This window comes from Tetrao urogallus (genome assembly GCF_951394365.1).
Source record: "Tetrao urogallus genome assembly, chromosome: 3".
NCBI classification, from domain to species: Eukaryota; Metazoa; Chordata; class Aves; order Galliformes; family Phasianidae; genus Tetrao; species Tetrao urogallus.
In genome coordinates this window covers 85,281,491-85,308,762 of record NC_136815.1, presented here as the reverse complement: position 1 = coordinate 85,308,762, position 27,272 = coordinate 85,281,491, and the positions used below count along the sequence as shown (strand labels likewise).

Here is a 27,272-nt window from a genome sequence, read left to right as displayed (position 1 = left end):
TGATTTCATCTTTTCTGTCTTACTGGGGCTGTCTAGCTAACTATTTGGGCCAGGTATCTTGCTTTGTAAGTCAAAATAACTTAATTCTGCATTTGTTTTATTGAGATGGGAGTGAAATCATGGTCTAGGGGATATATATATGTATATATGCATTATCTTGAATGCTTGACTGGTAATATTTTTTTGTAATTAATCAGAGGAGCTCTTTGATTGTTTTTCACATAACATGACTATGAATTTGGCAGACCTCATTTTCAGGAAGATTTTTACACCTGTCTGCTTATAGCAGTATTGCAAGCACTCAAAGAAACAAATACTGCTTTTTTTAGAAACGAATGCCATCTATTCTTCAAATAGAGGCAGCATGGCAAGGGCTGTTTTGCATCTACATCTTGCCCTTATTTTAATGTTCTCAGGGTTTAAGCTTTTTAAGCTTTTCCTGTGAGAGCGAACATCTTTTCTCCCCCATTTCTCTCTTCCCCCTTTCAAGAATCTTACAAATTAAGACAAAAGATAATTACTCAGAGGGTAAAACTGGCAGGGTTCCCACGACACTTAAAATTAATGAGCTGCTGCATATAAAATATACCTTGTCTCATGTTCGCCGGGTTTGGGTTGTTTTTTTTTTGTGAACCATAAAAGTGCACAGTTTGGCTTTTTGGCCGTGTTTTCTGTTGCAGTAATTTTCAGTTATAAAGCGGCAACCGAATACAGAAGACTGATTTCTCTGAACGTTTCCGTATGGGCAGATGTGTATACACAAAATTTGTTCCTTCCGAAGGAAAGTATCACTCGCAGTGATTGAAATACGTATTAACAAAGCTGCCGTCATTTGTTTGTGCTGTGCCCTATTACAAATAAACAGTCGCACTTTGCACGTTCGTAGCGCCTTCCTTCTGATGTGAGAACTCCTCACAAAGGAGGATAAATGTATTGCCGTGAACCCCCCGAGAGGGGTTGGCAATTATTGTCAGTTCCATCACTGGAAATGAGACAGAGAGGTTATGAGAGTTTCACTGGAATCACAGACAAGTCCTCGGATGTCTGGGGCAGCGCCAGTTGCTCCTGAGCTCAGCAGAGCCGATGCCGTGGGGGAATTGGTGGTGAGTTGGCTGCTGATGGGGTTGCTCTCATTCCCTACAGAGAGGGATGGGGGAAGTGGAACGATGTAGACTTGTGCTTGCAGGTGATGGGGTTTTTGTGTTTTGTTTTGTTTTAATGTCACCTGCTGTAATGCTTACCACCGCCTGAATGTGATAAGTGACCTGAACAACAATTCTGTTGATAACTTGCTGGAATTTCTGCCTCTTGGAGGCACGGTGGGAAGGTTGCAAGGTAGCTGAAGCAGCTTAGATGCACCTCAGTAGCAGCTTAGGTGCACCTTCCTGTGTCCAGCAGGATTTTTGCTTGCTTAAATTACTGTTACTGCTGCTGCTCCTGTAATACCACAAGATACCTGTAGACACGGCCAAGCTTTGCAATTTAGATAAAAAGGAGTGTGTCATTGGTATCTCATACTTACTGACTAACTGAGGCTTTCATTTCCCAAGAAAACAATGTCTTAATTCATTCTGTTAATGTTCCCAAACAGGTAGAGCATGTTGTGTGCAATACTTAGTATTCTTAGGTATTTGTGCCCTTAAGTATTTGTGAATTTTCTTATTTACATCCTTTCCTAAGCAAGGTCAAAATAGATGAGTGAAAAACAAGAGGGGATGAGTGGAGAAGTCAGGAGATCACTTGCCATTGTGGATGTTGGATCACAAACCTCACAGACCTCTGGCAAGTGTTTCCCTGATGAGCAAGCAGCACATATTTACTGCATTTTTTGATTAGCAAACAGACAGAAGGATTGTTGGCTTTTGTTTTGTGTTTTTAAATCTCAGCTTTTGATGATCCCTGACAGTGGAAGATGAACGTATATCCCTAAATAATTTAGCAGAGGGAGAGGAACAAAACTTTTGGAGATATGATTGTATATATTTTCATGATGTTTATTGTGTAAAAAATATGGTTTCTTGTTCTTTCTTATACCTTAGTTTCAACAAAAGGTTAGGATACTCAGCTTAGTTCCTTGTATTACTTCATATGATGTGTTCCAAGTTATTTTTTTTCTTTATTTGTAGAAGTACCTTTCTCTATTTGCAGCTTGTCTGCTAAACGTGCTTTTTCATGGACCGTTTCTTTTCCTTGTTAAAGTAAAAATAAATCCTCTTTCTGTTTATGTTACATTCAGCACTTCCTCACTGCCACAGCAAGAAGTTGATTAAAACTGTCATAAATAAGAATCAAAAGTATAAGTCTATATTTAGGTCAATCAAAATAGTAACTTACCTTATATGTTTTAATTTGGGTACTTTGATAATCAAAGGAAATAGCTAGCTTTGGTAAACCTGTTCTTGTAGGTAAATATGCAAAATTGTATTTCTATTTCTGTGTTGCTTTTACGTTAGCTAGAATAGAACACTCACTAAATATCCAACACTGACAACAAAGAAGGTTGGGTTGTTTTGAATGAAGAGTTTCATCTTGTATGCACTTCTTTTTTCTTTAACACTCTCATTTTTTTCCCCTCTTCTCAGTTTTCAATGGATCCAGCAAATCATTGAAGGAGAAAGAACCTGCCCAGAAACACAAAAGCAAAGAGGCCACACCAGGGAAGGAGAAGAACAGCGAACATAAGGCTGAGAGCCGAAAAGACCAGGCTGCTGCTAATCACCATCCTACTACAAACACTGGCTCCTCTACGAAAGGGCTCCCTGCTAACAACCACCACACTCTTCATAGATCGGCTCAGGACTTAAGAAAACAGGTAATGAATTATACTGTACTGTGGACACAAGGGAAACACGGATTTTTAAGGTGCTAGCTTCATTTTTCACTGCATGGCACAGAGGGAACATTGCCGTCCTTCAAAGCGTGCTCTGAAGACAGCGGGGAGTTAATTTTTAGTGGAAGAGAGAGAAAAAGAGAAAGGAAAAAAGAAAAGTATTATGTATGTATGAAGTTGTTCAAAGTATGCTTTACAACTCTCTCTATATTATATAGAGTGTAGATATGAAAGCTAAAAGTTCACATCACTTTAAGCCTTTCTGATTGATACTTTTGTTGGCTCCTCAGCTGAAAGTGCCAAGGCTGGCAGCACGTGGTGGAAATGAATTCCTTTAGTGTACAGCTGGTCTGCTTGGATTATCTTTGAGGTTTACTGGCATTGTAGAGAAACTGACATTATGCTCAGGTGTTTTCTGTTGTACGTGAGCAATTCAAACCTCAGAGTCTGGGAAAAATACCGTGCCCAGTGCATAAACTGTTCCAGGATTTTATCTCCTTCCCAGTAGACATACCAGGAGAGAAGCAATTCAGGACTTCATATTACCTAGTTTAAGACTAGCAAAAAAAATTCAGCAAGAGCTTTGTCTGAACCCAGCTTTGATTTGGGTCTAGAAGTCTTTTAGGTGCTTGTGACCTGCATTGGGGCGGGACGTGTCTTCATCTGTGAGTGTTTTGGATGGTTGGGTCATTAAACTTCTAATATAGTAAGTGATAGATTTGTTTTCTTATAAAAGGGCTTTAAAAGCCTCAGACAGTGTCCTTTCAAAATCTTTCAGCTGTTATCTTTCATGAGATAATTCAGTCTGAGGGGATGGGTTAGCAGAGTATCTGAACTGGGGCAGTGCAGTACAGAAAGTGTGCTGCACTTGCATTTCTTTTTCTCTTTTCTGGAGGTTAATTCTCAGCAAAACACTTGCAGGCAGTTATTATTTGCTGGCATGTGTAGGTTTTTCATCCAAATAGGCTAGGCTGGATTTCACTGGAGCTGGAATTGCCATTTTTGAGAGTTGTCAAGGCCTTAAATGGCACTTCTCAGTCATAGGCTTGGAAATTCAAAAGAGCAAGAAGGAAAAACACCGTTGCTCCTTGCCAAGGAAATCTTCCATGCCTTGTGCTTCAGTGATGTTTAGCTTCTCCTGAAATGTCTCTACTGGACTTGTATTACCTTTGAAATCGAATCTGAGATCCTGAAGGAAATTTGAGATCCTGAAGGTTATGTACGGTGTATTTCTCTGTACCCGTGTAATCTTCCATTCTTGATTCCCTCGTGGCAATTCTTGCTTATCGAGTCATCAGCTTGAATGCCTGCCTCCTTTTTGTATCTTTTCTTGTGACTGCCAGCATCCTATGATCCTTGCTGTAACATACCTTGATGTAACAAGCACTTCATGTCAAAGAAGTTTCCCAGAATGTAAGGATAGGCTTGAGACTTAATTATTTTAACTCACAGGAACACTCATATGAAATCCTTTAAAGTTTTGTTCTGAAAGTATGGGTGGTTAAAATTCTTCTAAAACTCAACAGCTGTCTCTTGTGAAGGAAGTTCTAAGAAGGAAAAAAAACAGCTGTAGAAAAATTCTGTCCACGAGCCAAGGGGTTTTGTTTCATACAATAGTAGATTTTTTTGTATTGTAGTTAGGAAAAAAAATTATATGAACTTAAGCACAATGTGCTACAACCAACAGTAACTCTACGTAGACACTTCACAAACTGATCCTCAAGCTTCAGAAAATAAGGGACCTATAAGCTCAGAGGATGAGTTTTTTTTTGTTTTAAGTGGAAGGATAATTAGTATTCTAGTTTTCTTCTGCAGTCCACAGTGACATAAATCCTTTCTTACTAATTTTAATGAAAACACGGCTGTAACTAATTAGAAGTGATTTATGCATTTTGCCTGGTGAAGTGATCTAGCTTTCTGTAAAACCTTAGACATGATAATTGAGGCATCACTAGATTTATGCTCTTGTTGGGAGTCTTTGTTTTTTTAGGACTTTAGAAAGCACTTTGTGGTGCTTTCCTAAAGGAGAGTTGTTTTCTCGAGGCATCAGCTGCATGTTCGTCCTCCTTCCAGTGTGTTTTTGCTTCTTGTTCATGTGCATTTACCTGGTTTATCGATGTATGTGTCTTTTTTTTTTTATTAACTCTTAGAGAAAATAAAAGGAGAACACAAGAAATCAGATGACATTTTCTTTTTTCCTCTCTTTTTTTGCCTTTTCTGGTGTGCATTTGCACTTGTCACGTTTCCTCTCTCTTTCTTCCTCCCTTGCTATCTTTCCAAATTTCCTTCTTCAAAGGGATTGTGGGCAAACGAGATGTAGTTCAATGGGGCCCTCTCTTGGCCTAATATGGTAATTTAAGATCTGCAACACTCATATATCAACAGGAGTATTTTTATGAATGAATTCAAGATCAGCTGTGTAACGTGATTTTTTTTAGAGACCAATATTGTTGTTGGTATTGCTAATGTTGCTGTTTTTACTGTGCTTATTACCTAATAAGTTGTTTGTTGGCCTTATTTTGTGTATTTTGTGTGTCTGTGTGTGTGTGCATGACTGGTGGGTGGATCCCAGGTGCTGTGCAGAGGTGTGTATGTAGACCCGTTCGAGTCCAACAAATTTCTGCAATACTGTGTGCTGGTTTTTATTTGCTTGTAAAAAGCTAACAATTTTTAGAAGTTATTGTACCATCTTTTACTGCAAGGCGAATGTTCAGTAAAGTGGAGAAAAGAGTGTTCTGAAGACAAAAATGTATCAGCACAACTGGGAAGATAGCTGAACAACCGCAGATATTATCCATATCCCTAGTTTCACCTTTAGCTCAAGACTTTGAGTCATGTAAGGCTAATGTCAATCATTTTGTTACTATTTGAATTAAATTGACTTCTTTCTTATGCGCTCAGTGTAAGCACTGCCTCGGAATGGAGCTGTGGCATAGACTCCCATTTGGTGAACCTGCGCACCTGGCAGTGTGGCCAGTTTTTTAGGCTGACTCTGTGTGTGTATGTTTGGTTTGGGGGGAGACATATCAACAGTAGAAAGGTAAGAAAATGGCTACCGCAATTTCTTGTTTCTTTTGGTTCCAATCGTCTGATGGGTCCTCAGAGACAAGTGCAGACCAGGAACATGTAGGTGTGTGCTGACCAGGCAGAATTTCGCATTTGTCAGTGTGAAATCCTGAATCCACCCATTGCTTTGATGGTGGGCAGTGACCACGTTGTTTGTTCCATTTGTTTCCAGCTGGAAGACGTTTGTTGCAGCCTATTCCGCATTTGAAGCGTGGTCTGCTCTGGTCTATGTACTACTGCTGTATCTTAAATTTCACGCTCCTCTCTTTCAAAGCACTCGATACCTGTGGACATTTGGGGAGGGGAGAGGGAGAAGCATTTGAAAACCATTGAGTTGTGTCTGCTCTGGAAAGATGATGGTTCTGAGAAGGTTTCCAGAAGTGTTTCTTTCCTACGGGGTCTTCTTGGTTAGCAACCAGACAGAAACAATTCAATTCATTATGGTACTCTGAAAGCCAAGCGTTCCTCTGCTTCAGGACTAGTTCATCATTGGAGTAACTTCACTCTGTCTGAATAGAAATTCAAATGTGCCTATAGTATAGGATAGTAAGCTACATAGCTGAAGCTTATGTACCTATTCAGTGCAAGATTTGGCCCTGAGAGATCTAAGCTTTCATTCTGTGGAGGTATTCTGACAACTCTAAGCAGTTGTGAGAAGTTGCTTTTTTCTTAATAAATTTCGTAATAAATTCAGTTTCCAGAGTTTCGTATCTTGGCAGTTTTAATTCTGGCCTCAAGCTGAGGGTGTGTTTTCTTTCAGAGAGGATAAGTTGTGAGGATCTTGCCTTTCTCCATTAGCACTTGTTCCATGACTGCCTCTCATGTAGGCCGTGTGCCACCATTACCTCTCTGAAGGAGTGACATGGCTGGCCCTTCAGCATTCTGGTTATGACTTCTTCAGAAAAAGTTGTAGGAAATCTAGGGTGACAAGGCATTTCCATATAGCCTGAATATCCCCTCTGAGGTGTTTTCTTCACTGTGCGTAATGGCACAGTACTGTAGCTATGATATCCTTGAAACCTTCTTGAAAACCTCCAGTTAGAAGAGATTCCTCAACATCCAAAATGCTTCTTATAGCATTTTCCTTTCTTACTAATGAGGAAGTTTTCCAAGTTGCACTTTAGATTATCTTTGTAGACAGTTAAGGGGTTATTTTCACCTCTTGCTTTTGACGTGATCAGTAGTTCTCAGAGAGATTTGCATGCTTTCACCACTGTTGCGTTTTGCAGCTCACATTGTTCTCCAAATATTATTCCTCCCCAAATGTATTTGATTTGTCCTTCCTAAAACTAGCAGCTCCTCATATTTTAGAAATGTTCTGACATAACTTCTTCAAGATTGCCTTTCATTTTGACCTTTCCTTCAGAGTATTTACAGTTCCTTCCACGTGTGCATCACAGGCACGGTTTATGATGGTCCAGGTTACTAATGGAAGGACTTAGCAGAACTGAGGCCAAAATAGACCTCTGCCAAAAATCACCTGAAATACGCTCTCAGTATAACCATGAGCCATGGCAATAGTGAAAGTCTTTCTCAGTCTACTGTAAAGCCACTTTACAGTAATTACACACAGGATGTACCTCCAGAGCTTGTTTGATGGGATGCTAACAGGAGTTCTACTGAAACAAAGATACCCCTTTGCCTGTTCAACCAGGTGTCTGTCAGAAAAGGATGAAATTAGCTTGCAGTACTAAACGGCGAGGTGGGGTGTATGTGTGTGTTTGCTCTGTTAGTTTTTATCATTATCTTACTATGTTTTACGTGTTTACAAATTCACTGTTTGACGTTGGTTCCAGAATCATTAGGGTTTGAAGTTAGCAGTCTGCCTTCCCTCCTCCATTTCTCTCTGGGACACATGCCAGAAATTAACTAGGTACTCTTCAGCTTGTTGCAGTTGCCTTCCTTGCTCTTTTTTAAAATTGACTTTTTTACATGTCTGGTAAGTATTCACTTAACCAGTGGTAGTACTTATGTTGAGGACAAACGAAAAGAAGCACAGACACTTCAGCTAAACTGTTTCATTTGTTTTCCTTCCTTGTGTAGTAGTCAATCTACGCTACTGCTTGTGTAGGAGTGGATCTGCTGTCCTTTGTTAGCTTCGTATTGCTGGAATACTTATGAAATCTTCTGTTTCGTTTGTGCCCCTTTCCTAACTGGAATTCCATTAGCGTCGTGACCTTTCTGATTTTATTCCTATATGCTTTTACTATTCCACTATAACTGCACTTAGTCACATATTTCTGCTTCTGTTTTTAACTGTGACCTTAGATTTTTTTTTAGAACATTATGAACAAGCATAATGGTCTATACTTCGTATCCTTCTCCTGAGTGGGAATTGTTTGGATTTAGGGTTGGTTTTGGTTGGGTTTGCTTGTTTGTTTGTTTTCAGATATTTTTCCCCCTAAAATTTGTTGTCCTTTCTCTGCTATTGTCATATCTTAGAATTGAAAACTCACTTCATAATCACTGTCATCCAGATTACCGTCGCCTTCCGATCCTCAATCAATTCTTCTCAATTAGTCTAGATCAAATCTATGATCAATGTTCCTGGCTATCTGTATAGCCAGAGATCCTGTGCTGACAGCTGCAGGCAGGAGGCAGTGTCTCAGCAGATCTCTACCTGTGTCTGTTTTACAGTGTAAAAAGGCTCTGTAAAATTCAAACCCGGTCCTCCATTTCAAATTTTACTGCCTAAATTTCAAGGGAAAATGGTAAATACACACTTAATGGGAGACTGTAGTGTGATTTTTTCAGTCTCTATTTTATCCCTATTTTATAACATTCCTATTTCGTAAGTGATTCAATTTCTTGAATTCTTTATTTGAAGGCACCATGCTTACTGATTTGACAAGCCTTTTGAAATCCCACAGGAAAGTATTATAACTTTGCAGAAATGGTTCTACTCACCTGTGCCAATAAAGGTGATAGTTGTATTGTATGCTTTCACTTTGAGCACATTTATCAGTGTTCCTTTGATTTTTGGGTGTATTTTTCCTTGCTCGTAGTAGTTTAAGGAGGTCAGAAAAAATGTTTAAACTTGTTTAAATGCTTTAAATTTCTGAAGGTTTAATCTTGAACTTTTGTTTCTTTAGCAGTGGGGCTTGCTTTGACAGTGCTGAGCTGTCACAATTCCCTTTGAAACTGAAGGCTGCTTTCTGAAAGGGTTGCTCTCGGTGCTTAACATGCCTTATAATTAAAATACTAATTTTAGTTTTATAATTGGATTAAAGTGCCTAACAGAAAGAAGCAGAGTCCAGTTCCTGTAAATTGCAGTGGCACATTAGTGAATAATGATAAAAATGTGTCTGTAAAACTGCCCAGATATCAAACTTCAAAAACAGATATACAAAACCACCTTTTAAAAAATGCACTGAACTCCTGTATGCATTTTATTTCATGTGAATAACTAAAGCAACAAGATGCCTCACTGGATTTAATATGTAAGGCAGACTGGATCCCTCATGGCTGTCCTGATCTGTTGGGTACATAATGTGTTCAATATTTAGTTTTCTATGAATGCATATATGCATAGAGAGGAGCTTTGTTTGAATCTAAGTGTGTAGTTTTTGCACAACATGCCCATTCCAGGTTAGAGTAGATGGTACACACTAGTTACTCTCTTTACTATATAGGAAACTGTATAGGAAACTACATAGGAAACTTACTTAAGAGAAGTTGGGTGGGTGAGGGAATAGTCTTTGAGGTCTGGAAAATGAGATAATGGCAGTCGTAGTTTGTAGATAGTATAGCTTGCTTTCTGGTAGGGAAAGAAGAGGGTATTGCTAGCAAGTGAGCTCACTCTTCTTAGTGCTCCATACCCTCCAAAAGCATGATCAACTTTCTGGGGACATCTTGGTTCATTGTAGAATAGTAATAATAATAATGTGTGTTTCTTATTCTGGATGTCCTATCTCTCCTCTTGTCTGGGTGGAAGTTATTATAGGAAGATTGTATAAAAAGGGCCAGGAGTCAGGACTGCAGAATATGGTTGTCCAGCAAATGGGAAACTGTGGCTACCTGGGAACCTTATTAATTTACTTTTCTGTTTTATGTTTCCTTCCTTCTGCTCCCCCTGCGATACTCCTGGCTTTGTAGGTTTCTAAAGTCAACGGAATCACTCGAATGTCATCTCCGAGTGCAAATGCAGCCAGTGCCAAAAAGATGAGAGAGGTCAGACCTTCACCGTCCAAAACTGTGAAGTATACTGCAACGGTGACAAAGGGAACTGTCACATACACCAAAGCCAAGAAAGAACTGGTCAAGGAAACCAAACTAAATCACCACAAACCCAGTTCACCTGTCAACCACACAATCTCAGGGAAACTAGAAAGTAGCAATGCAAAAACCCGCAAACAGGTGCTATCCCTTGGAGCATCCAAGTCTAACAATACCGCTGTTAATGGTGTAAAAGTCAATGGCAAGTTGAACCAAAAGACATGCACTAAGGAGGTGGGGAGACAGTTAAGGGAGGGGCTGCGCAATTCGAAGAGGAGGCTGGAAGAGACTAATCACATGGACAAAATACAGTCGCCCACCAAGAGGATGAAAGGGGCCGTCAACTTGGCAGAAGCTGCGAGCAAAAAGGCAGTTGTCGAAAAGCTTTTGCTGAATGGACACCTTAAAAAGGAAGTGCCAGAGAAGAATTTGGAAAGAAATAGGCCGAAAAGAGCCACTGCTGGAAAGAGTACGCCAGGGAAACAAGCACATGGCAAAACTGAAAATGCCTCCTGTGAAAATCGTTCTACCTCTCAAGCGGAGTCCTTGCACAAGCCACAAGACTCAATGGGAAAGCACGAAAAGGGCAGTAGTAAGTCTGGGTGGGGGATGCTGGGGGAGATTCCCATCCTTAGGCCCTCCACCAAGGAATTTCATGACCCGCTGATATACATTGAGTCAGTCCGAGCTCAGGTAGAGAAGTATGGGATGTGCAGGGTGATTCCTCCTCCAGACTGGAGACCTGAGTGCAAGCTAAACGATGAAATGCGGTTTGTGACACAGATTCAGCACATACACAAGCTAGGCAGGCGCTGGGGACCCAACGTGCAGCGGCTGGCCTGTATCAAGAAGCACCTCAAATCTCAGGGCATTACCATGGACGAACTCCCACTCATAGGTAAGGGCTGTGGTTTCCTTGGCCTTTCGCCACTGCTTGTTAGAGTCCGTGTGCAACTTCATGCTCCGTTTGCCTGTATGCTTAACCAAACCCCTGTTCAGTTAACTCTGCAGAGCCTGGCTCTCTCTCTTTGTCCGTCAGTCAGACACGGTGCGGGTGGGTCGTGGGAGAGCTTTGCTGGGAGGGTTTGCATTGCCACCTTCCTCCTTCCAGCTCTGTTTGGCCCAGGGAAAAATGCTGTTACTGGTTCTAAGATTTCAGGATCTTCACCCCTACTGTTTATTTTATTAAATAGTACAGCTGAGGGTATTGATGGTCTTCATTTAAATGTTATTTCAGAATATTCTTGGACGGTACCAAAGATGTTTTCCAAACGGGCTACAATGCTGCCAAGCTAGTATACAAATATTTTTCCCCTTTTCTTTAAAAGCATTTAACCAAGGGGAAAAAATATCTTGAAACTGATTTCTATTTGGGTACTCAGACACTTCAAATCACAAATTTGCAGTGACCTGCTGACATTTAACAACCATTAAGTGTCAAGAATAGGCAGTAAAATGTGGTTGATTGCAAAATGGAGGTTTCATTATTTCTCGCAGCAGGTGTCTGCCAAGGCTAATGCCTGAGTAAGAATCACTTATTTAACAGAATTCTTGGTTTATGGTCTGCTGTCAAATATGACACGTGACAAAAATGTGACAATAGTTTGTAAAAACATAACAACAGCAGCATACAAATGAACTGTTGAATGATTCACCTCCATTTCAGCTGCCTTTGCAGCCGTGACGTAAGAACAGAGTTTTGTTTTTAATTTGTGTTAACCTTCTCCTTTGTTTTTGAAGTGTTTTGAGTCAGAGCACGCAGGATCTGCATGTTGCAACTTGAGGCTAGAGTTTTGCCTTTGAGGCATTATCCCATTAGAGGCAGCTATCAACACTAGTTGGATTAAAGGACACTTTTCTGTTTAAACTGTTGACAATGCTTCCCTTCCCTCTCCCTTTTCCTCCCCCTCCCTCCCCCCCCTTAAATTTTAAAACTTTGTTTTATGTCACGTATGGTAAGTGGGTGCAAATGCATAAAGGCACACAGAGATGATGAAGTTCATGATGAGCCAATGAAAGGCACAACAGAGAATGACAGAATTTGAGGAGGAGAAGGAGTGAGGGTTAGTGCTCTGTTGCAGCAGCCACACAGAAACGTTCAAGGAAATCTGAAAATTAAAATCAGTCAAGCAGCAATAAGTGAACATTTTGTATGCCTAATGTATGCAATGGTTATATGCTAATAGAGAAGAATAATGAATTAAATTTACATTGGCGAGAGTGAGAAGAAAATGTGCAAGACAGCTCGATTAACACTCCTGGAACAATGTTAACTTTTTAATGAAATACCTTAACTCGGCATTAAGATAGCATTACTGTTAATTATTTGTATTATTTAAGTACCTAAGAGCCTAATTAATTGGCAAGGTTTCTATTCTGCTGGGTGCTATATAACTGGAGCAAACAGTGATCTCTTATAAAATTTGCATCCTATATATCCTTCGTGCAGTAGTTTCGTAACCTGTCTTGGTTTAAAATTAAAAACAAAATGGAGTAAAGGAGCTGGAGATCATCACTGTACAAAGATTAGAAAACTGTTGGCTCCAGCAGGAAAGATATAAAATCATCTGTGATGATAAGTGAACGCTTATTAAGTAGACATTCATACATATTCCCCCCCCTTCCAGGGCCAAATCACATTTCCATCGAAGCGAATGGGAGTTTTGCCAATAACTTGTATAGTGCCAAGGCTTGGTATTAAATGCATACCTTAAGATTGAAGATTTTTTTTTAACAGGCTCGCTCACCAAGCGAGTTAGAAATATTCCTAACGTCGTGAAATTGAGACTTTTTTTTTTGTGTAGACTTTTTTTGCATAACATGTGTCAGGTCTCATATTTAAAGCCAGTTTGCTGTAGGCACTTTAGAAATGAGGTTAATGACTTATTTTATTTTATTTCTTCCCTCTTCGACCTTTCAGGGAAAGTTTAAGCAACGTACTAAGGCCAGTCCTGGAAAACATCAGCATGAGATATAAACGTTTCCAAAAGCTATGACTGAGTAAATGGAATTATAATTGAGACCATTTTGTAAACCTGAGCTGTAGCTGGCCCTGTGGAGCATCTGCTAGATATATGGGACTTGATTGAATGATGTGATACTTACGCTCTTATATTGCAGAGTGATTATGAGCTATCATTCCTTTATGCTGGGGAATATTGCATTTCTTAAATACACCATAAATAGTGTTGAAACTAGGACCTTTAACTAGGTGTGCACAATTTGTTGCGCTGCAGAACATGTATAATGTGAAACCTGAAAGATGCTTTTTGCAAAGTTTGGAGTGAGTTACTCAGCTTCATTCGTTTGGCTGAATCGATTGGGGTGAAAAGCCATTTTAAATTATACCTTCCCTGTATTTGAACTGTGTGTATATATAATACTAGACCAAAAAAGTACTTTCTGTGATAGAGGCCAGCTTGAGTGTTACTTTATAGGGAAGATTAAAGAGGAAAGAAAGAAAACCTTTCAAAAAAAGTCCATTTTTCCAATGGTATTGATCTGTTCTCTACTCCAAAACTTAAACATTGTGACTATTAAAAAAAATTTGTTTCTTAATCACTAAGATAAATGTGCTACCTTGTTGCTTTGTCATATACTCCCCAAAGCCATCCTTTCTGTTCTGGCTACAACCAAAAACCTTCCTTCCTTTTCTCACCCTTGTCCAGTGCTGTGTGGGCACCACTAGCAGGCAGCCTCTGCAACCAGTGTCATGCAGACATGGAGGATTGGTGCAAGTGATGGGAAGAGGAGGAAGGGCAGAAGGAAGAAGTGTGTGTGAGGGAAAATGAAGGAGACTGAAAATTGGCATCAGCAATTGAGATGCAGCATGGGGAGATTTGAAGAAAGTAATAGTGCTTGCATAAGCAAGCAAAATGATAAAGCTGGACATTAAAGATGCTGTAGCTGTGCATCCAACAGTACATATTTACCATAATGCTGCTTCTTGCACTTCTGTTTTATAATAGCATTTCTAAGTGCTGTGGAACTGCTATGGTGTAATGATTTTATACTTTAGTCAAAGGGAAAAAAAAAAATGGGAAGGAGAGACAATGTGAAAGCAGTGTTGACACCAGTTTTGTATGAATTCTTTTTTCCCTGCAGTGGTGTCCTATTGAGTTGTAGGTTGTCTTTGGCCAGTTTCTTAATGCTGCTGATGATTCATTCCCATGCTTTGAGAGTATTTATGATGCTTCTTTTATTGTTCATCATCCATTTGGCTGCTTTTTATGCTGAAGTTTGTATAATCTTCTGTTTTTATTTTTTGACTGGAGTGTGAAATGTGCTAGTCATCTTGAAGCATACAAAACCATAATGGAATATAAAATATGGATGGCCTCAAAGTGGGAGAATGCATCTGGAACTTTTTACATAGTAGCAGTTGCCAGCTTTCTTTCAGGCATCAACCCTCCTCCTCCTCCCCTCTTAAAAAAAAATAAATGCTTTAAAAAGAGATTATTTTTTTTCTACCTGTAGTGAAAAATGATGATGTTGTTGTGCTTCTTTTAAATACTTCTTGTATTCAAAGTGTTGCACAGACGTGAGATAACAGATATTTCATCTCCAGAAGGGACAGACACGTGTCATTTTGATTGCCAGCACCTTTCTTCACAATTGTTTTGCTTCTTCCCCATATGAAATAACTGTGGGACTGGTGGCAGACGAGGGGAGGGTGGCAGTGTGTGGGCGCTTAGGAGTTGGACAACTCTTGTCTCCTCTACCAGTGCACAGTTACAGAGGAAAGACACGTGCCAGGTGATGGCTGGGGTCGCTCTGAAAAGAGATGGTGTGAAAGAGCAAATTTAGCCCTAGGGAATGCTATTGCAAATAGCAGAGTGTGATAATTCACCAAATCAGTCAAGTTAACAAAACAGTGGTGTGTGCCTGTTTTGAGTGGGAGGTGTACAAGACGGGGACCATCCTGCTGCCATGCCCAGGTGACCAGAGCTGTACGGATGGCACATTTCATATGTGCCCAGCCTGGCTCTGTGCCACTGGCAGGAATGCTTTCTGCTTGAGGCCTACAGGTTTCCTAACCAGCTCCTATGTTTCCCTTTCCCCCCCTCTGCTGCCTGACACATGCGCACCCCAGGAGGCTGTGAGCTCGATCTGGCCTGCTTCGTCCAGCTGATCAACGAGATGGGGGGGATGCAGCAAGTGACTGACCTCAAGAAATGGAACAAACTGGCAGATATGCTACGCATCCCCAAAACTGCACAGGACAGGCTGGCCAAGCTGCAGGAAGCCTACTGCCAGTACTTGCTCTCCTACGACTCCCTCTCCCCCGAGGAGCACAAGAAACTGGAGAAGGAGGTCTTGCTGGAAAAAGAAATCTTGGAGAAGAGGAAAGGACCTTTGGAGGGACATTTGGAGAATGCCTACAAGTTCCATTCCTTGCCCCGATTTGAGCCCAAAAACGGACTCATCAACGGCGTGGTTCACAAAAATGGCTTCCGCAACAAGTTAAAAGAGGTCGACGTCCCACTGAAGACGGGCAGGCGGCGGCTCTTCGCTCAGGAAAAGGAGACCACAAAGGATGACGAGGAGGAAGAGGAGGAGGGAGTTCTTAGTGACTTACACAAGTGTATATACAAGGTAACGAGGCAAGCTCTGCTGGTTTTCTTGTGCAGAATTGCCCTTGCTGCGATCTGGGTTGCACCCGGTTTTGGGAAGGTGGTGGGCTGTCACCTTGGGGTGGTCTGTTGGCTGTGTTCTCATCTGCCTGCTTCTTGTGGCATGTCTGAATATTGGAAGGTGTTACTGACATGCTGCACTAAGCTCCCTGCTCCATCTCCTTGTGAGAGGTTCCTTGGACAGCTCTGTCCAATTATCCTTGCGGACACAATTTTTATTTTCGTTCTATAGTGACATTTAGAGCAATGTTCTGCCTTCTCAATCTCACTTCTTTGCGAGTCTCTTGTAGTAGTAGTAGCAGTAGTAGCAATGTTCCACATCAAAAATAGCGTCACTGGCAGTGCACTACGTTTAGAAAGGGCAAATTGAAATGCAAACACTGTTTTCATCTCTGATGCCAAATTTTGCTCAGCACTAACAGTCACATGAGTGCTTAGTCCTCCACATGTCAAGTACACCCATTTACAAAAGAATGCTGACTCTTTGGCTGTATTCTATTTGGCAGTCTCTGACTCTTGAGCAGTATTTGGCACTGCAGCCTGCAGTACAGTTTTGAGCTGTGCTGAACTGTTAAGCCAAGCTCGGGGAGATATATAGCACTCAGTGTCACTGCCCAGTAAAGGAATATTCCGTTCTTCCTTTCCCAATCTTGCTTCCATCACTGGGAAATGAAGCCAGATAGCCCGAAGTGGCTTAGTGTTAAGCTATTTAGAGACTGCATGAGCTCATGACTCGGGCTTTAAGAGCTTGCTACAGGTTTCTTTGCAGCCTATTATGATTTGCCAGCCAAAAATTCTTTTGTTTGGGAACTCTGTCCTCAATCCTACCTCTGAAAAGCAATCTCTTTGCTGTGCTCCTATTGGACAGAAGCTTATCTAATGACAGCAGCATTTGTGAATATACTGAAGTGGCATTTCTCTGCTTAACATACTGTTCTTAATAGTGTTAAATGAAAAATTCAATATGCCTTCCCCAGCCTCTGCTGTATGAATCACTCCAATGTGGTGGAAGGAAGTATAAATAGAAGAAATCACGCAATGATCTTGATGCACTGGAGTAACTCTCAAGACCTGTGGCGTGAGCATTGTTCATTCCTGGGGTGTTTGATAAGACTTAAGCTGAGAAGGTGCTTGGCTCAAGGAGAGAACAGGCAGAGAGTACAATACAGAAATTTACAAAACACGCATTTTAATCCTCCGTTCTCTATTTTTCATGAAGTGATGGTTTCCTTGTGTGTGTGTGTGAACAGGGGAGTGTTACCTTCCTACTGCTGTGTTTGTAAGAGGATCTAAATCTTTTCCAACAGAACACATCCTCGTGTTCCAGTTTCAGCAGATGATGGGATTATAAGGGTTCCTTTCTAAAGCACATTTCTAATTCTCATGAAAACAAAACCAAAAACCCACTCCTCTTCTGTAAAAGTCCAGGTCAATAGAATGTTAGAATATCAGAATCATATGGGTGTAGCCCAGTTCACACCATACAGTCTATACCTTGGACTATAAGGAGAGGTCATAAATTCAGGGTTTTGCACAGTGATTTTTGCAGTCAGTATGTGCTTGAGCTGGAACACGTTTTTAGAAAGAGACATGCAGTCTTCCAGGAGCAGTTGCCATTGTATCGCATGTCAAGGTTAAAATAAATCTCCTTTGTGTTTGGCTGATTTTCTGCCAGGACTCCCAAATTATTTTCAGTGTTGCTCCTTTCCAGGCTGTAAGGCCTGCTGTGCTTTTAAATGTATGCTGCAGGCTGCTGCGCTCGCTTTCTTTGCTCCCTAAACGTAGGGCTTTTCTACTCGACTGTGATACTGTGTTGTTGTCAGTAAGTACACAAAGTAAATTGCAGTCATCAAAGAGCTATCTGTTGCAAGATTTTCACTATCCTCTTCTTCCCCAGCGTGAGCTCTGAAAACAATTTAAAAATCTGTAGTGGGGCTGACTGAAAACAGAGTGCTGGTTGTTGTACAGGACAACCCGAAGGCTTTCTAGCAGACCTGTTGCATGGACAAGGAGGAGAAATCACCAAAGGCAGTTTTATCAGACCTTGCAGGGAACTGGCCCAGAAACCCCACATGGAATTCCCTTCAGCCAGGTTTGCTCTCTGCTTAACAGAGGTCTCTCATTCTCGCCTCCAGCCGTGGTGGAATCTCCATTTTCTGCTCATTTTTCTGTCCCTTTAACATCTTGAAGGTTTGCAGCACTGCAGGATCCTTCTCTGTGCCTTCTCTCTGCTTTCTATACCATAGCCAGGAGTGCTGACCTCCATGCAGATTTGCTGATGGTGCCCTGGGTTTATTCTCAAGGCTGATGCAGAGACCACAAGAAAAAGAAAAAATCAGAAGAGGGAATTTTGTCCCTGAAGTCATTGTGTGTCATATTGTCACAGTAGCAGAGACTGCTGGGTAGCTTGAAGCTCCCAGGACAGCTGATGAACCTTTGAAACATTTTTGGGGGCATTTTGAAGGATATTTTACTTTTTAACACCTAATTTTGTGTTCTGATCAAGATGCTCCACTGGACCATTTAAAATTATTTTCAGAACAATCATTAGGAAAGTTTGGTAACATCCCTCAGATTTAAAAAAAAAAAGAAAAACAGAAGAAATAAGACAGAAATCTCTCAGCCACTGCATTTACAGCTTCTAAGAGGCTAAAAAATAGCAAATTTGGATTAAGGGAAAATTGGCAAATGCGATTTTAAAGAGCTAAACTGTTGAAATTTTTCTTCTTGCTTGCTGCAAATCTGCAAAAAGGGAGGACGTGCTTTATCTTGGAAGATCAATCCTCATTCTTGCTCCTCTTTGTAAGATGAGAGAAAGCTGCTGCAGTGTTTGTTAGCATGCGAGCCGTGATGTATGTGCTCAAGTTTGACGACTGTTGGTGCAGGCCCTGCATTTTATGAGAGCCTTTGTTTTAAGAGGATGCCTCAGCAACTGATTCACGAGGGCATTAAAAGATGAAGGAAATTGCTTATTGTATGACAGAGCATCCAAGTTTATGGGAATTGGAGGGCCCCAGGACGCGGGCATTTCATAAACTTTTGTTACAGCTGATTGCATTGCGATCAATTAAAAAAGTGACAATGTTACAGCTATAGGAGCTGAGCAAAGTGATAGATAGCCTGCTGGGTGGACGTTCTCAATTTAGTCTTGGGCACTTGTGGTGCTCCCGCCTTCAGTGCCTGCAGAGGATGCTTCCCAGAGCTGCAGCTGTTACAGATACACAAGAGCAGGTACCCAGAAAGTTAGATGTAGCTCAGACAGCAAACCACATCATGTCCTCTTCTCATGTAGCTGGTGTTCTGCAGCAGTGCCAAGAAAGATGCACTCATTTGGCAGCTTTACTCTATTTTACTTTTCTCAGCCTTGTAGTGAGTGGTTCCTTGCAGTTGTGCTATTTTTACATGCCTGCTTTTTTGTGTTCAGATTATTACTGTAATCTCAGTAAACTCTATTTTTTGTGATCCCTCTTCTGTGTCATACAGTACTGGTTTAATGCTGAACATTACTGTTAATTTTCTATATTGTTTTTGTCCGTTTCTCTCTATGTCAAGAGCATAGCCACCCAGCCCTTGGGACCTGAGTCTGAAATTCAGGTAGGGTTGGGTACTGGTTCATTTGCAAGGTGTCACAGACTGTGAAGTCATGTGTCCAGCTGCTGTAGTTCTCAAAGAAAGGACGCTGTGCTGGATGAAGCGGTGTACGTGGCTTCCTGTGAATGCTCAGTGGTCTTTTAAAGGGTTGGTTTGACAACATTATTTTGACAGGTGAAATGTCATTTAATGTGATGAAACTTCTCTAAGTTTTGAGAAATCGAATAAGAAGATATCACGTGCTTCCTGAAGATATTTTTCTCTTTTGTGATTAGAAATTTAGCATGTAAGGAAAAGAGTGAGGCCAGGGGCGATGGAGGCACCTCCTTACTTTCACTTCTAATTTTATTTTCCTTTTCCACAGGGTAGGTCTGTTTCTTTAACAACCTTCTACCGAACAGCAAGAAACATCATGAACATGTGCTTCACAAAGGAGCCTACAGTAGCTGAAGTAGAGGTGAGACCAGCACAAGGGGTGGTAAATGTTTTCTGGTGTGGAGATTGAGTGTAGAGGTTCATCATAATCGGTGTTTAGAAACTACCATTAGCAGTTTAATGTGGGAGATATCTGGCGTGGGAGAAGAAAATGTTTTATTTTGTGTAGGTAGGATAGTGATTCTTCCCTTCAGTTTTTTTTAAAACATTTTTAATGAAGGCATTGATGAATGAGAGAGAGAATTATTAGTATATTTTGCAGTGAAGCATAGGAGCCAGGGGATTTAATTTCTGTCTTTGCAATCCACCAATACTTCTAAGTATTTACAGTCACGGAATCATTAAGGTTGGACAAGTACACTAAGCTCATCTAGTCCAACTGTCAATCCATCCCCACCATGCCCCTAAACCACATCCCTCAGTGCACATCTACACGTTTCATGAACACCTCCAAGGATGGTGATTTCTCCACTTCTCTGGGCAGCTTGTTCCAATGCTTGGCCAATGCTTCCAATGCTTCTCCCTTCCAAGACAAAATTTTTCCTAATGTCCAACCTGAACTTGCTGTGGCTCAGCTTGAGGCCATTACTTCTCATCCTTATTTCTGAGTGGTGTTTTATGTTGAGTTACGCTGAGGTGATTTCTGGGACTTGTATTTTAATGGGAGGCACCTTGTTCAATGAATTCAAAGCCCATCACCGCTTTCTCTCCTAACAGCAAGAGTATTGGCGGTTAGTGGAACAGAAAGATAGCCATGTAGCAGTGCATTGTGGAAAAGTAGATACCAACACCCATGGGAGTGGCTTTCCTGTGGGGAAATCTGAACCATTTTCTAGGTAAGGTCACCAAATTTGTGTCCCATTTGTGTAACCAGATGTGGGAACTTGCTGCCAGCAGGGCAGCACAGTGCTGGCTTGGCAGCAGGAGCATGGTGCTGACATATGTTTCCCTCTGTGTCCCTTTGAACAGGCATGGGTGGAACCTCACAGTCCTTCCTAATAATACAGGATCCATCCTGCGACATCTTGGTGCTGTGCCTGGTGAGGAGGATTCTTTTTCTGTGTTTGTCCTGTGTGCCCTCTAAATGTGGTAGTGTAGTATCGAGGCCTTCTCTTACTCCTTCCAGTCCTTCTATTGAGTAGCTGCCCAGGTAGAGATGCAGTTGTAAGTAGCAGTCGGTACTTGTGGGATGGAAACCAGGTTTGTAGATAAAGAATTAACAAACAGCTAAGACCAAATACCTGGGAGGAACCAGTTGTGCTTGCAGTATCACTTCTGTTGTTGTCAGTACGTCGGTGTCCTTGTTTTGTGTCAGTGATGAAAGACGTACAGCTTTCTTGTGTGCAAACCTAGACAAGTGTTGGGTAAAGCTGCAGACAAGTTTTTTAAATGAATTGTTGCAAGTGTCAGGGGCTCCAGCTGCTTTTGTGCCATTAGAAACAAAAGTTAAATCCAGTCACCTGTACAGATGTTGAGCCTGGACCATGCAAGTTGGGAAAGAGGATTTATGTTTACGTGTATGTATGCACTGGACACTGTGAAGCAGTCTCCTCTGACCAATAGCATTGAGCCTGCATTATGGATATTTGTAGATAAACAAAACAATAAAACTTCTTGCAGCTCTAACAAAATAAATATGTTCAAGGTCAGCATATTCATCTGGTTGAAATTTCAGTAGTGGAAAATGCTGGTGTCATTAAATAAATTATTCTTTGTGAATTATTCACTCTGATAGGCAGACTGAAAACAGCTCACAGGTAGAAGAATTTCAACTGAAATGCCCTCAAACTGTCTTTAATTAGAAATTGCAGTTACTGAAAACTCATTTTCAATCTCTGTTTCAGGAGTGACAATTCCTTGGCTAAATATTGGCATGGTCTTTTCTACCTCATGCTGGTCTCGAGACCAAAATCACCTTCCATACATTGACTACTTACACACTGGTGCTGATTGCATTTGGTAGGTATTACCATGTTTGTTTTCATGCTCACTGCAGTGGCTCTCTGTAGGCTGATGTTAACAGCAGTTTGTGTAGTACCTTTTGTGTGAATGAATGTCATCTAGAAGTGGTAGTCTTCGTGATTGCAGATTATACTATGTTTTTCATTGAATCTGTAAGCATTAAAAGTAAAAGTAAGCATTAAAAGTAAGCATTAAAAACTTTCTTTCATGGAAGAAAAGTTTTGGTTTAGCTTCTGTGATCTGTTCTGAGATACTTAGCAGTGAACTGTTTCTGCTTGAGATAGGGTTCAATCTGTAGGAAGTTTTCATGAGATGGAAACTATCATGACAGCTAGTCAAGGTAGGCTTATTACCCAAGAGGATCGTCAGTGAGAACAGTGAACAGTAAGCAATATAACTGTCTCTTGACCAGAGAAAATCAATTAAATGGAGAACAAAAGTTACTGAAATGCTGACCCCTCCAAAGGTGAGAAGCCAATTGCCTTTCAGCAGTTTCAGCAGTTCTTTAGAACCCTGAACAATGGGAGCTCATCGAGTAGTATGACAGGAGAAGGTCTGCAGGGCCTGAAGTGGATGTGCTGCCCTGCTGCCACACTGCTTGCAGAGTCAGCAAAGGCCTTTGCATCCAGGAGTCCCCATGGAGCGGCAGTGGCAGCCGTTCTTTGTTCATGCACCTAGCGTGCACTTGGTCACCTTTAATGCCTGTGCTTCTCAGCTGGTGCTCCTGTCAAGGGTGCTGACCCAGCTGACTGCATGGCCCAGAATGAAGGGTTCAGAATCTTGTCAGAAACATTTAAAGCTCCTTGATTTCTCTAATTTTGGCTCCTGCTGCATGTGCTCGTTCCAGGACAGAGTCCTTCCTGGCTGCCTGCATGGCTGTCACATGTGAGCAGCTGTCCTGTCAGAGAAGGAAAGTTCTTTTCCTTGTCTGCATCCCTTGCATAGCCTCTGCTCCTGGGGTGCTACTGCAGGAGTACCTCTCTTTAAATATTTAAAGATGAAGAACTGTTCTCTATGTGATCATACTAGGGGATAAACACTGGATTATGCTGTGAATTTGGAGGCTTCTATCTCTTTCTGTCATGGGCATTTCATGGTTCCTGTGCCTCTTCTGTGTCTCAGGAATCTGTAATCTTTTATTATAATATGCTACAGAAAAAATTACAGTGCAAACTACATTATTCTCAACCCTAGGAGAGCCTGTTTCCCTCTGTGACATAGGTATAGGCTTCAACGACTGTGAAGTACAAAGAGAAGACATTCAAGATATCTAGGCTAAGTTCTGAGGTCGTTCTTCATGCTGTGCTTGTCAAAATGCAGTGTTTTGGGGTTGGAAAGATTTGAATGCAGCCAACCAGCATTTTAGGGGAGGGTACTACTTCTGTTTTTCCAAGCCAAGAAAAAGAAATCAAAAAAGCCACTTACGTGTGTAAGTAAACCCATCATAGAGGGGGTAACTTATGTACAGACAGCCTCAGATGTACTTAGAGAGACTGCCTTGGTGAAACATGGGTAATAAACAGGAATAACTCAGAAGAAAGAAGTAAAAAACTACTTTGTCAAAACTATTCTTCTGTGAGGCTGCTTTGTCAGACTGATCTGTGTTAGGAGGTATCTTCAGAGCCCATTAAAGAGCAAACATTAAAAAGAGAAATAATGTTGTTTGCCATGACACTCAGAGGTCTGTACTGGCTCCTCACTTCACATTTTTGATAGGTACATCAAGATTTGCAAGGGAACGAGCTGGCAGAATATGCCATAGCTCAAAAGGATTTGAATTCCTTCAGTCCTGCCAGTGGTGAGATAATACCATGCATTTCAGAGCTGCTCCTCCTCTTCACACATCCTTTCCGTGCGTTTTCCTGGGCCCATGGTTTAAGGAATTACAGGCTTGAATCTCTAGGCTGTTCCCACTGTATTTTCTGACTCTAATAGAGCCTGAGTTTGAATTTAAAGTATTTTAATCTCCATTAAAATGTCTTGTTCTTGTGTAACTAGAGTAATGTTCTATACGCATGCAGCTGTTCTGCAGCACTCACTGTTGACAAGGCAGGTACTGAAAAGTATTTGATACACAGTTTGCCTTTAAAATTGTTGTTGGGACATGATAAGGTTCTTCCACTGCACTGCTCTGAAATCCTAGGATTTCTTAGCAAGGTCCTAATCAATGTCAGTACACTTGTAAGTAGTCAGTCTATGTGTGCCTGGGCAGCTGGCTCATTAGAGCCTGTGTTGCAGCTACAGTAAGCTGTAGGAGCAGATATTGTCGTATCTTCTGGCAGTCAGCTTGAAGATCAAGAAAGAAAAATCAAAGTAATCATAAGTACAGCGAACAACAATGAGATGTTCCAATCATAGGAAGAACAGCCTCCTATAGATTCATCATATGATGCGTGTGGAGTTGATATTAGTGCACATCACAAGCAAACATCCTGACAAGGTCTGTAAGGTTGGCAGAATGAAATTGGTGGTGAGACCTGGACAAATGACAAAGGAACTGACTTCTTTTCCCCAAAATCTTTCAAGATTAATTCTCTTCCACTGCTTGCCACGCCTGAAATAATGGCTTTGTTGTGCGAGTAGTGTGGGGGCAAATGGACTCCAGATTGAGGTCTTAAAGTTTGAAGTGAACTCTGGTAAGTCTTGATAAATTAGGCAGTGCTTTTTATTTGCATGACCATAACAAATCTAAAGAAAGGAATGTCACAGATAAACCCTACCATGGCAGCAACTCAAGGCAAGTTTGGCAACCCCAGGATTTGCGTTGTGTTTCCCACCAAGCTGTGCTGCTCAGTTTACAGTGGTCAGGCATCAAGTGCCACATCTTGGGAACAGGCATTTCCTGGCTGGCCATCAGTAAGACTCTTCCAGTAGGGTGTAAGCAGGAGTGGGACATTGAGTAGCAATGAATTGTCACAGTTTTGCATCCCTGTACCCAACTAAGTAGCAGTTGTCCAGATGTGCGGAGCCAAATCCTGACTCTTCTTTGTTACTTTCTGTCATTTCTGGGAAGAGAGCACAGAGAGCACTGCAAGTTTGTTGACTTCAGAGGAGGACGTGCAACGTTACAATGCACCCTCTGGTTTTAAATCTCTCTTGCTGTTCTGGCTGCTCTTAGCCAGGTCTTAGGTTTGTTGAAAGGAAAAGATGTGAGATTTGTTTAGTAAAAAAGGAAAGAAGGCATTAGGCTATTTAATGTACTAACGGTGTGACTTGTGGTTTCTTGATTGTTATGAACAGAAATTGTTTGTGCACACATAATAAATATCATCATTTGTGACAAAAGAGTACATATATCAGTGCTGAAGAGATGCAAACTTCTGCTCATGATTAGGTGTTCCAGTGCCATTAAAATGCTCACCACGCTATTGCTGATTTTTCTGCTCCGATTCTATAGAACGCTGAATTTCCACTGTTTGGGGATTTTGTGTCCTTTGGCATCTAGTGAACACCATCAGACTGAATTTAAATAAACAGCTTTCCATTGATCCTGAGTGTTTTGCAAAAAAGATCTGTGCGGGAATGCCTGCGTTTAATTTCTTTCTTTTAATCAATGTCCTGGTCTGAACTGCCTGTTACTGGGGACCATTATTTATTCCACAGTAAATCTCTCTCTATTCCTCTGACAAAACAACAGGTATTGCATTCCTGCTGCGGAGGAGAACAAACTTGATGATGTGGTACATACCCTGCTGCAAGCCAATGGCACTCCAGGGCTGGAAATGCTTGAAAGTAACGTAATGGTAGGTTAACACTGGGGGGAGATATTCCCAGTTGAGAATCCAAGGGTAATAGAAGACCGATGTTCAGACTTCTTTTTTCTCTTCACGTTGACGCTGTTGTGAAAATCTGGACATTTCACACTGGCATTTTTTTATTTTTTTTTAAATAAACCTCATGTGTTACAACATTGAAAGAAAAAACAAACATGACAGAGCTGTAAATGTCCACCTAAATGTTGGCTGTGATGTATTTAAATTCACAAAGTGAGTGCTTTGTAATCAATTCATCTGTCATGGCTGACATTTTACGGTAACAGACATGGATGTGAGAAGCCAAATACTTTGAAGGATTTCAAAGTGATTTTTTTGGCTCCCCTGTTTATTGTATAGATTGTAATTTCCATTTAGTGCATTTAAGAATAAATTTGGGAGCCCACAACAAATTCCTTGGTTGTCCTTGTGAACATCTCTAGCAGAAGTGTAAAAGCAAGATGGATCCAACGACAGGTCTGTCCAAAAAGAGAAACAAATGGCCCGCATTACTTTTTACAGACAGCATGTTTTTGGTCTTCGTGTTTTGGGGTTGTTTGGCAAGGGGAAGTTTAAACTGTTGGTTTCAGAAGAGACACAGGTAATTCTTACTCCAGATACCTTAAATTTCTGTTTGCATGGAAAGGAAGAGAGAAAGGAAACTGAGCAGAGCCGTTAGCAGAGCGTAGCTTTTCTCCAGAGCAAGTAACACGTGGCAGTATCAGGGAAGGAAGCGATTAAACTGTATGGCAGACTTCTGACTTTCATTTGTTCACTGCTTTTATGTCTTTCCAGATCTCCCCAGAAATCTTGTGTAAGGAGGGGATCAGGGTGCACCGTACTGTACAGCAGAGCGGGCAGTTTGTTGTCTGTTTTCCTGGATCCTTTGTGTCTAAAGTGTGTTGTGGCTATAGTGTTTCTGAAACAGTGCACTTTGCTACCACCCAGTGGACAAGTATGGGTTTTAAAACAGCCAAGGTAAGTTGAGAAAAGGAGTTAAGATGGATTCAGCACCCTGCCATCTAAAACAACAGCAGAACAGACATTCCAGGACAGATAGTGTTGATACTGGTGCAACTGTGTCTATTTTTGTGGAGCGTTGAAAAAGGGAAGAAAAAAAAAACACAAACAAAACAACCCTGAAGGCATATGGTGACACAGTGTTTGCAGAAAAGCAAGTGAGTTAATAACTGCTAACTAAAAACTTCTGTATATTTAAAAAATCAGAGGATTGTTATGCCTGCAGACCTGTTTGCAAGGAAGCTTTTCAAAAATCCCATCAGAGCTACTGACAATATATTGTATGATGCTTACTACATTTTTTAGGTGATGTTTTCTAGAACCATTAGAATCTCAGGTGCAAGTATCTGGATAACTGTGCTTATTAGCTTTTATGGTAGGCAGAGTCAGTTAACACTCACAGCTGTACTGCTTGTCTTTCTCTGCCCCCTTTATTCAGGAAAAGCTGTTGATCAGGGCAATTTCAATTTTAATCGATTTGAAAGCTCTTAGGTTCTCTGACCAGCCCAACTGATACCAAGCTGTATATAAAACTTCCAATCCCCTTTTCACACAACTAACTGAGGTTGACTGTCTGCAAAAACAAACTGCCAAACTGCCCAGGAGTTGGTTTTTTTGCTCAGTTTCTGTGTTCTGGGACAAACAATGTACGCGGCTAATTGTGTGTCCGACCTCCTCAGATACACTGTGGGTTACAGATGCTATTTTGATCCTGTTTTCTAGCTAAGCCAATAGTAAATTATTATTTACAGCTTCAGACCAAGCGGT

General features: G+C 41.1%; 1 protein-coding gene across 1 annotated transcript in view; it reads left to right on the top strand.

The window, feature by feature from the left end:
• The window catches only part of JARID2 (jumonji and AT-rich interaction domain containing 2), a gene marked incomplete at both ends in the record, with an annotated part of 201,405 nt that overhangs the window by 163,538 nt on the left and 10,595 nt on the right, over positions 1-27,272 (top strand). The window contains 9 exons of the mRNA XM_079533628.1: positions 2,583-2,812; positions 9,992-11,009; positions 15,204-15,706; positions 19,700-19,792; positions 20,488-20,606; positions 20,740-20,810; positions 21,615-21,729; positions 25,370-25,475; positions 26,280-26,462. Coding sequence (XP_079389754.1) covers positions 2,583-2,812; positions 9,992-11,009; positions 15,204-15,706; positions 19,700-19,792; positions 20,488-20,606; positions 20,740-20,810; positions 21,615-21,729; positions 25,370-25,475; positions 26,280-26,462 — 2,438 coding nt within the window. The remainder of the gene's footprint in view (positions 1-2,582; positions 2,813-9,991; positions 11,010-15,203; positions 15,707-19,699; positions 19,793-20,487; positions 20,607-20,739; positions 20,811-21,614; positions 21,730-25,369; positions 25,476-26,279; positions 26,463-27,272) is intronic.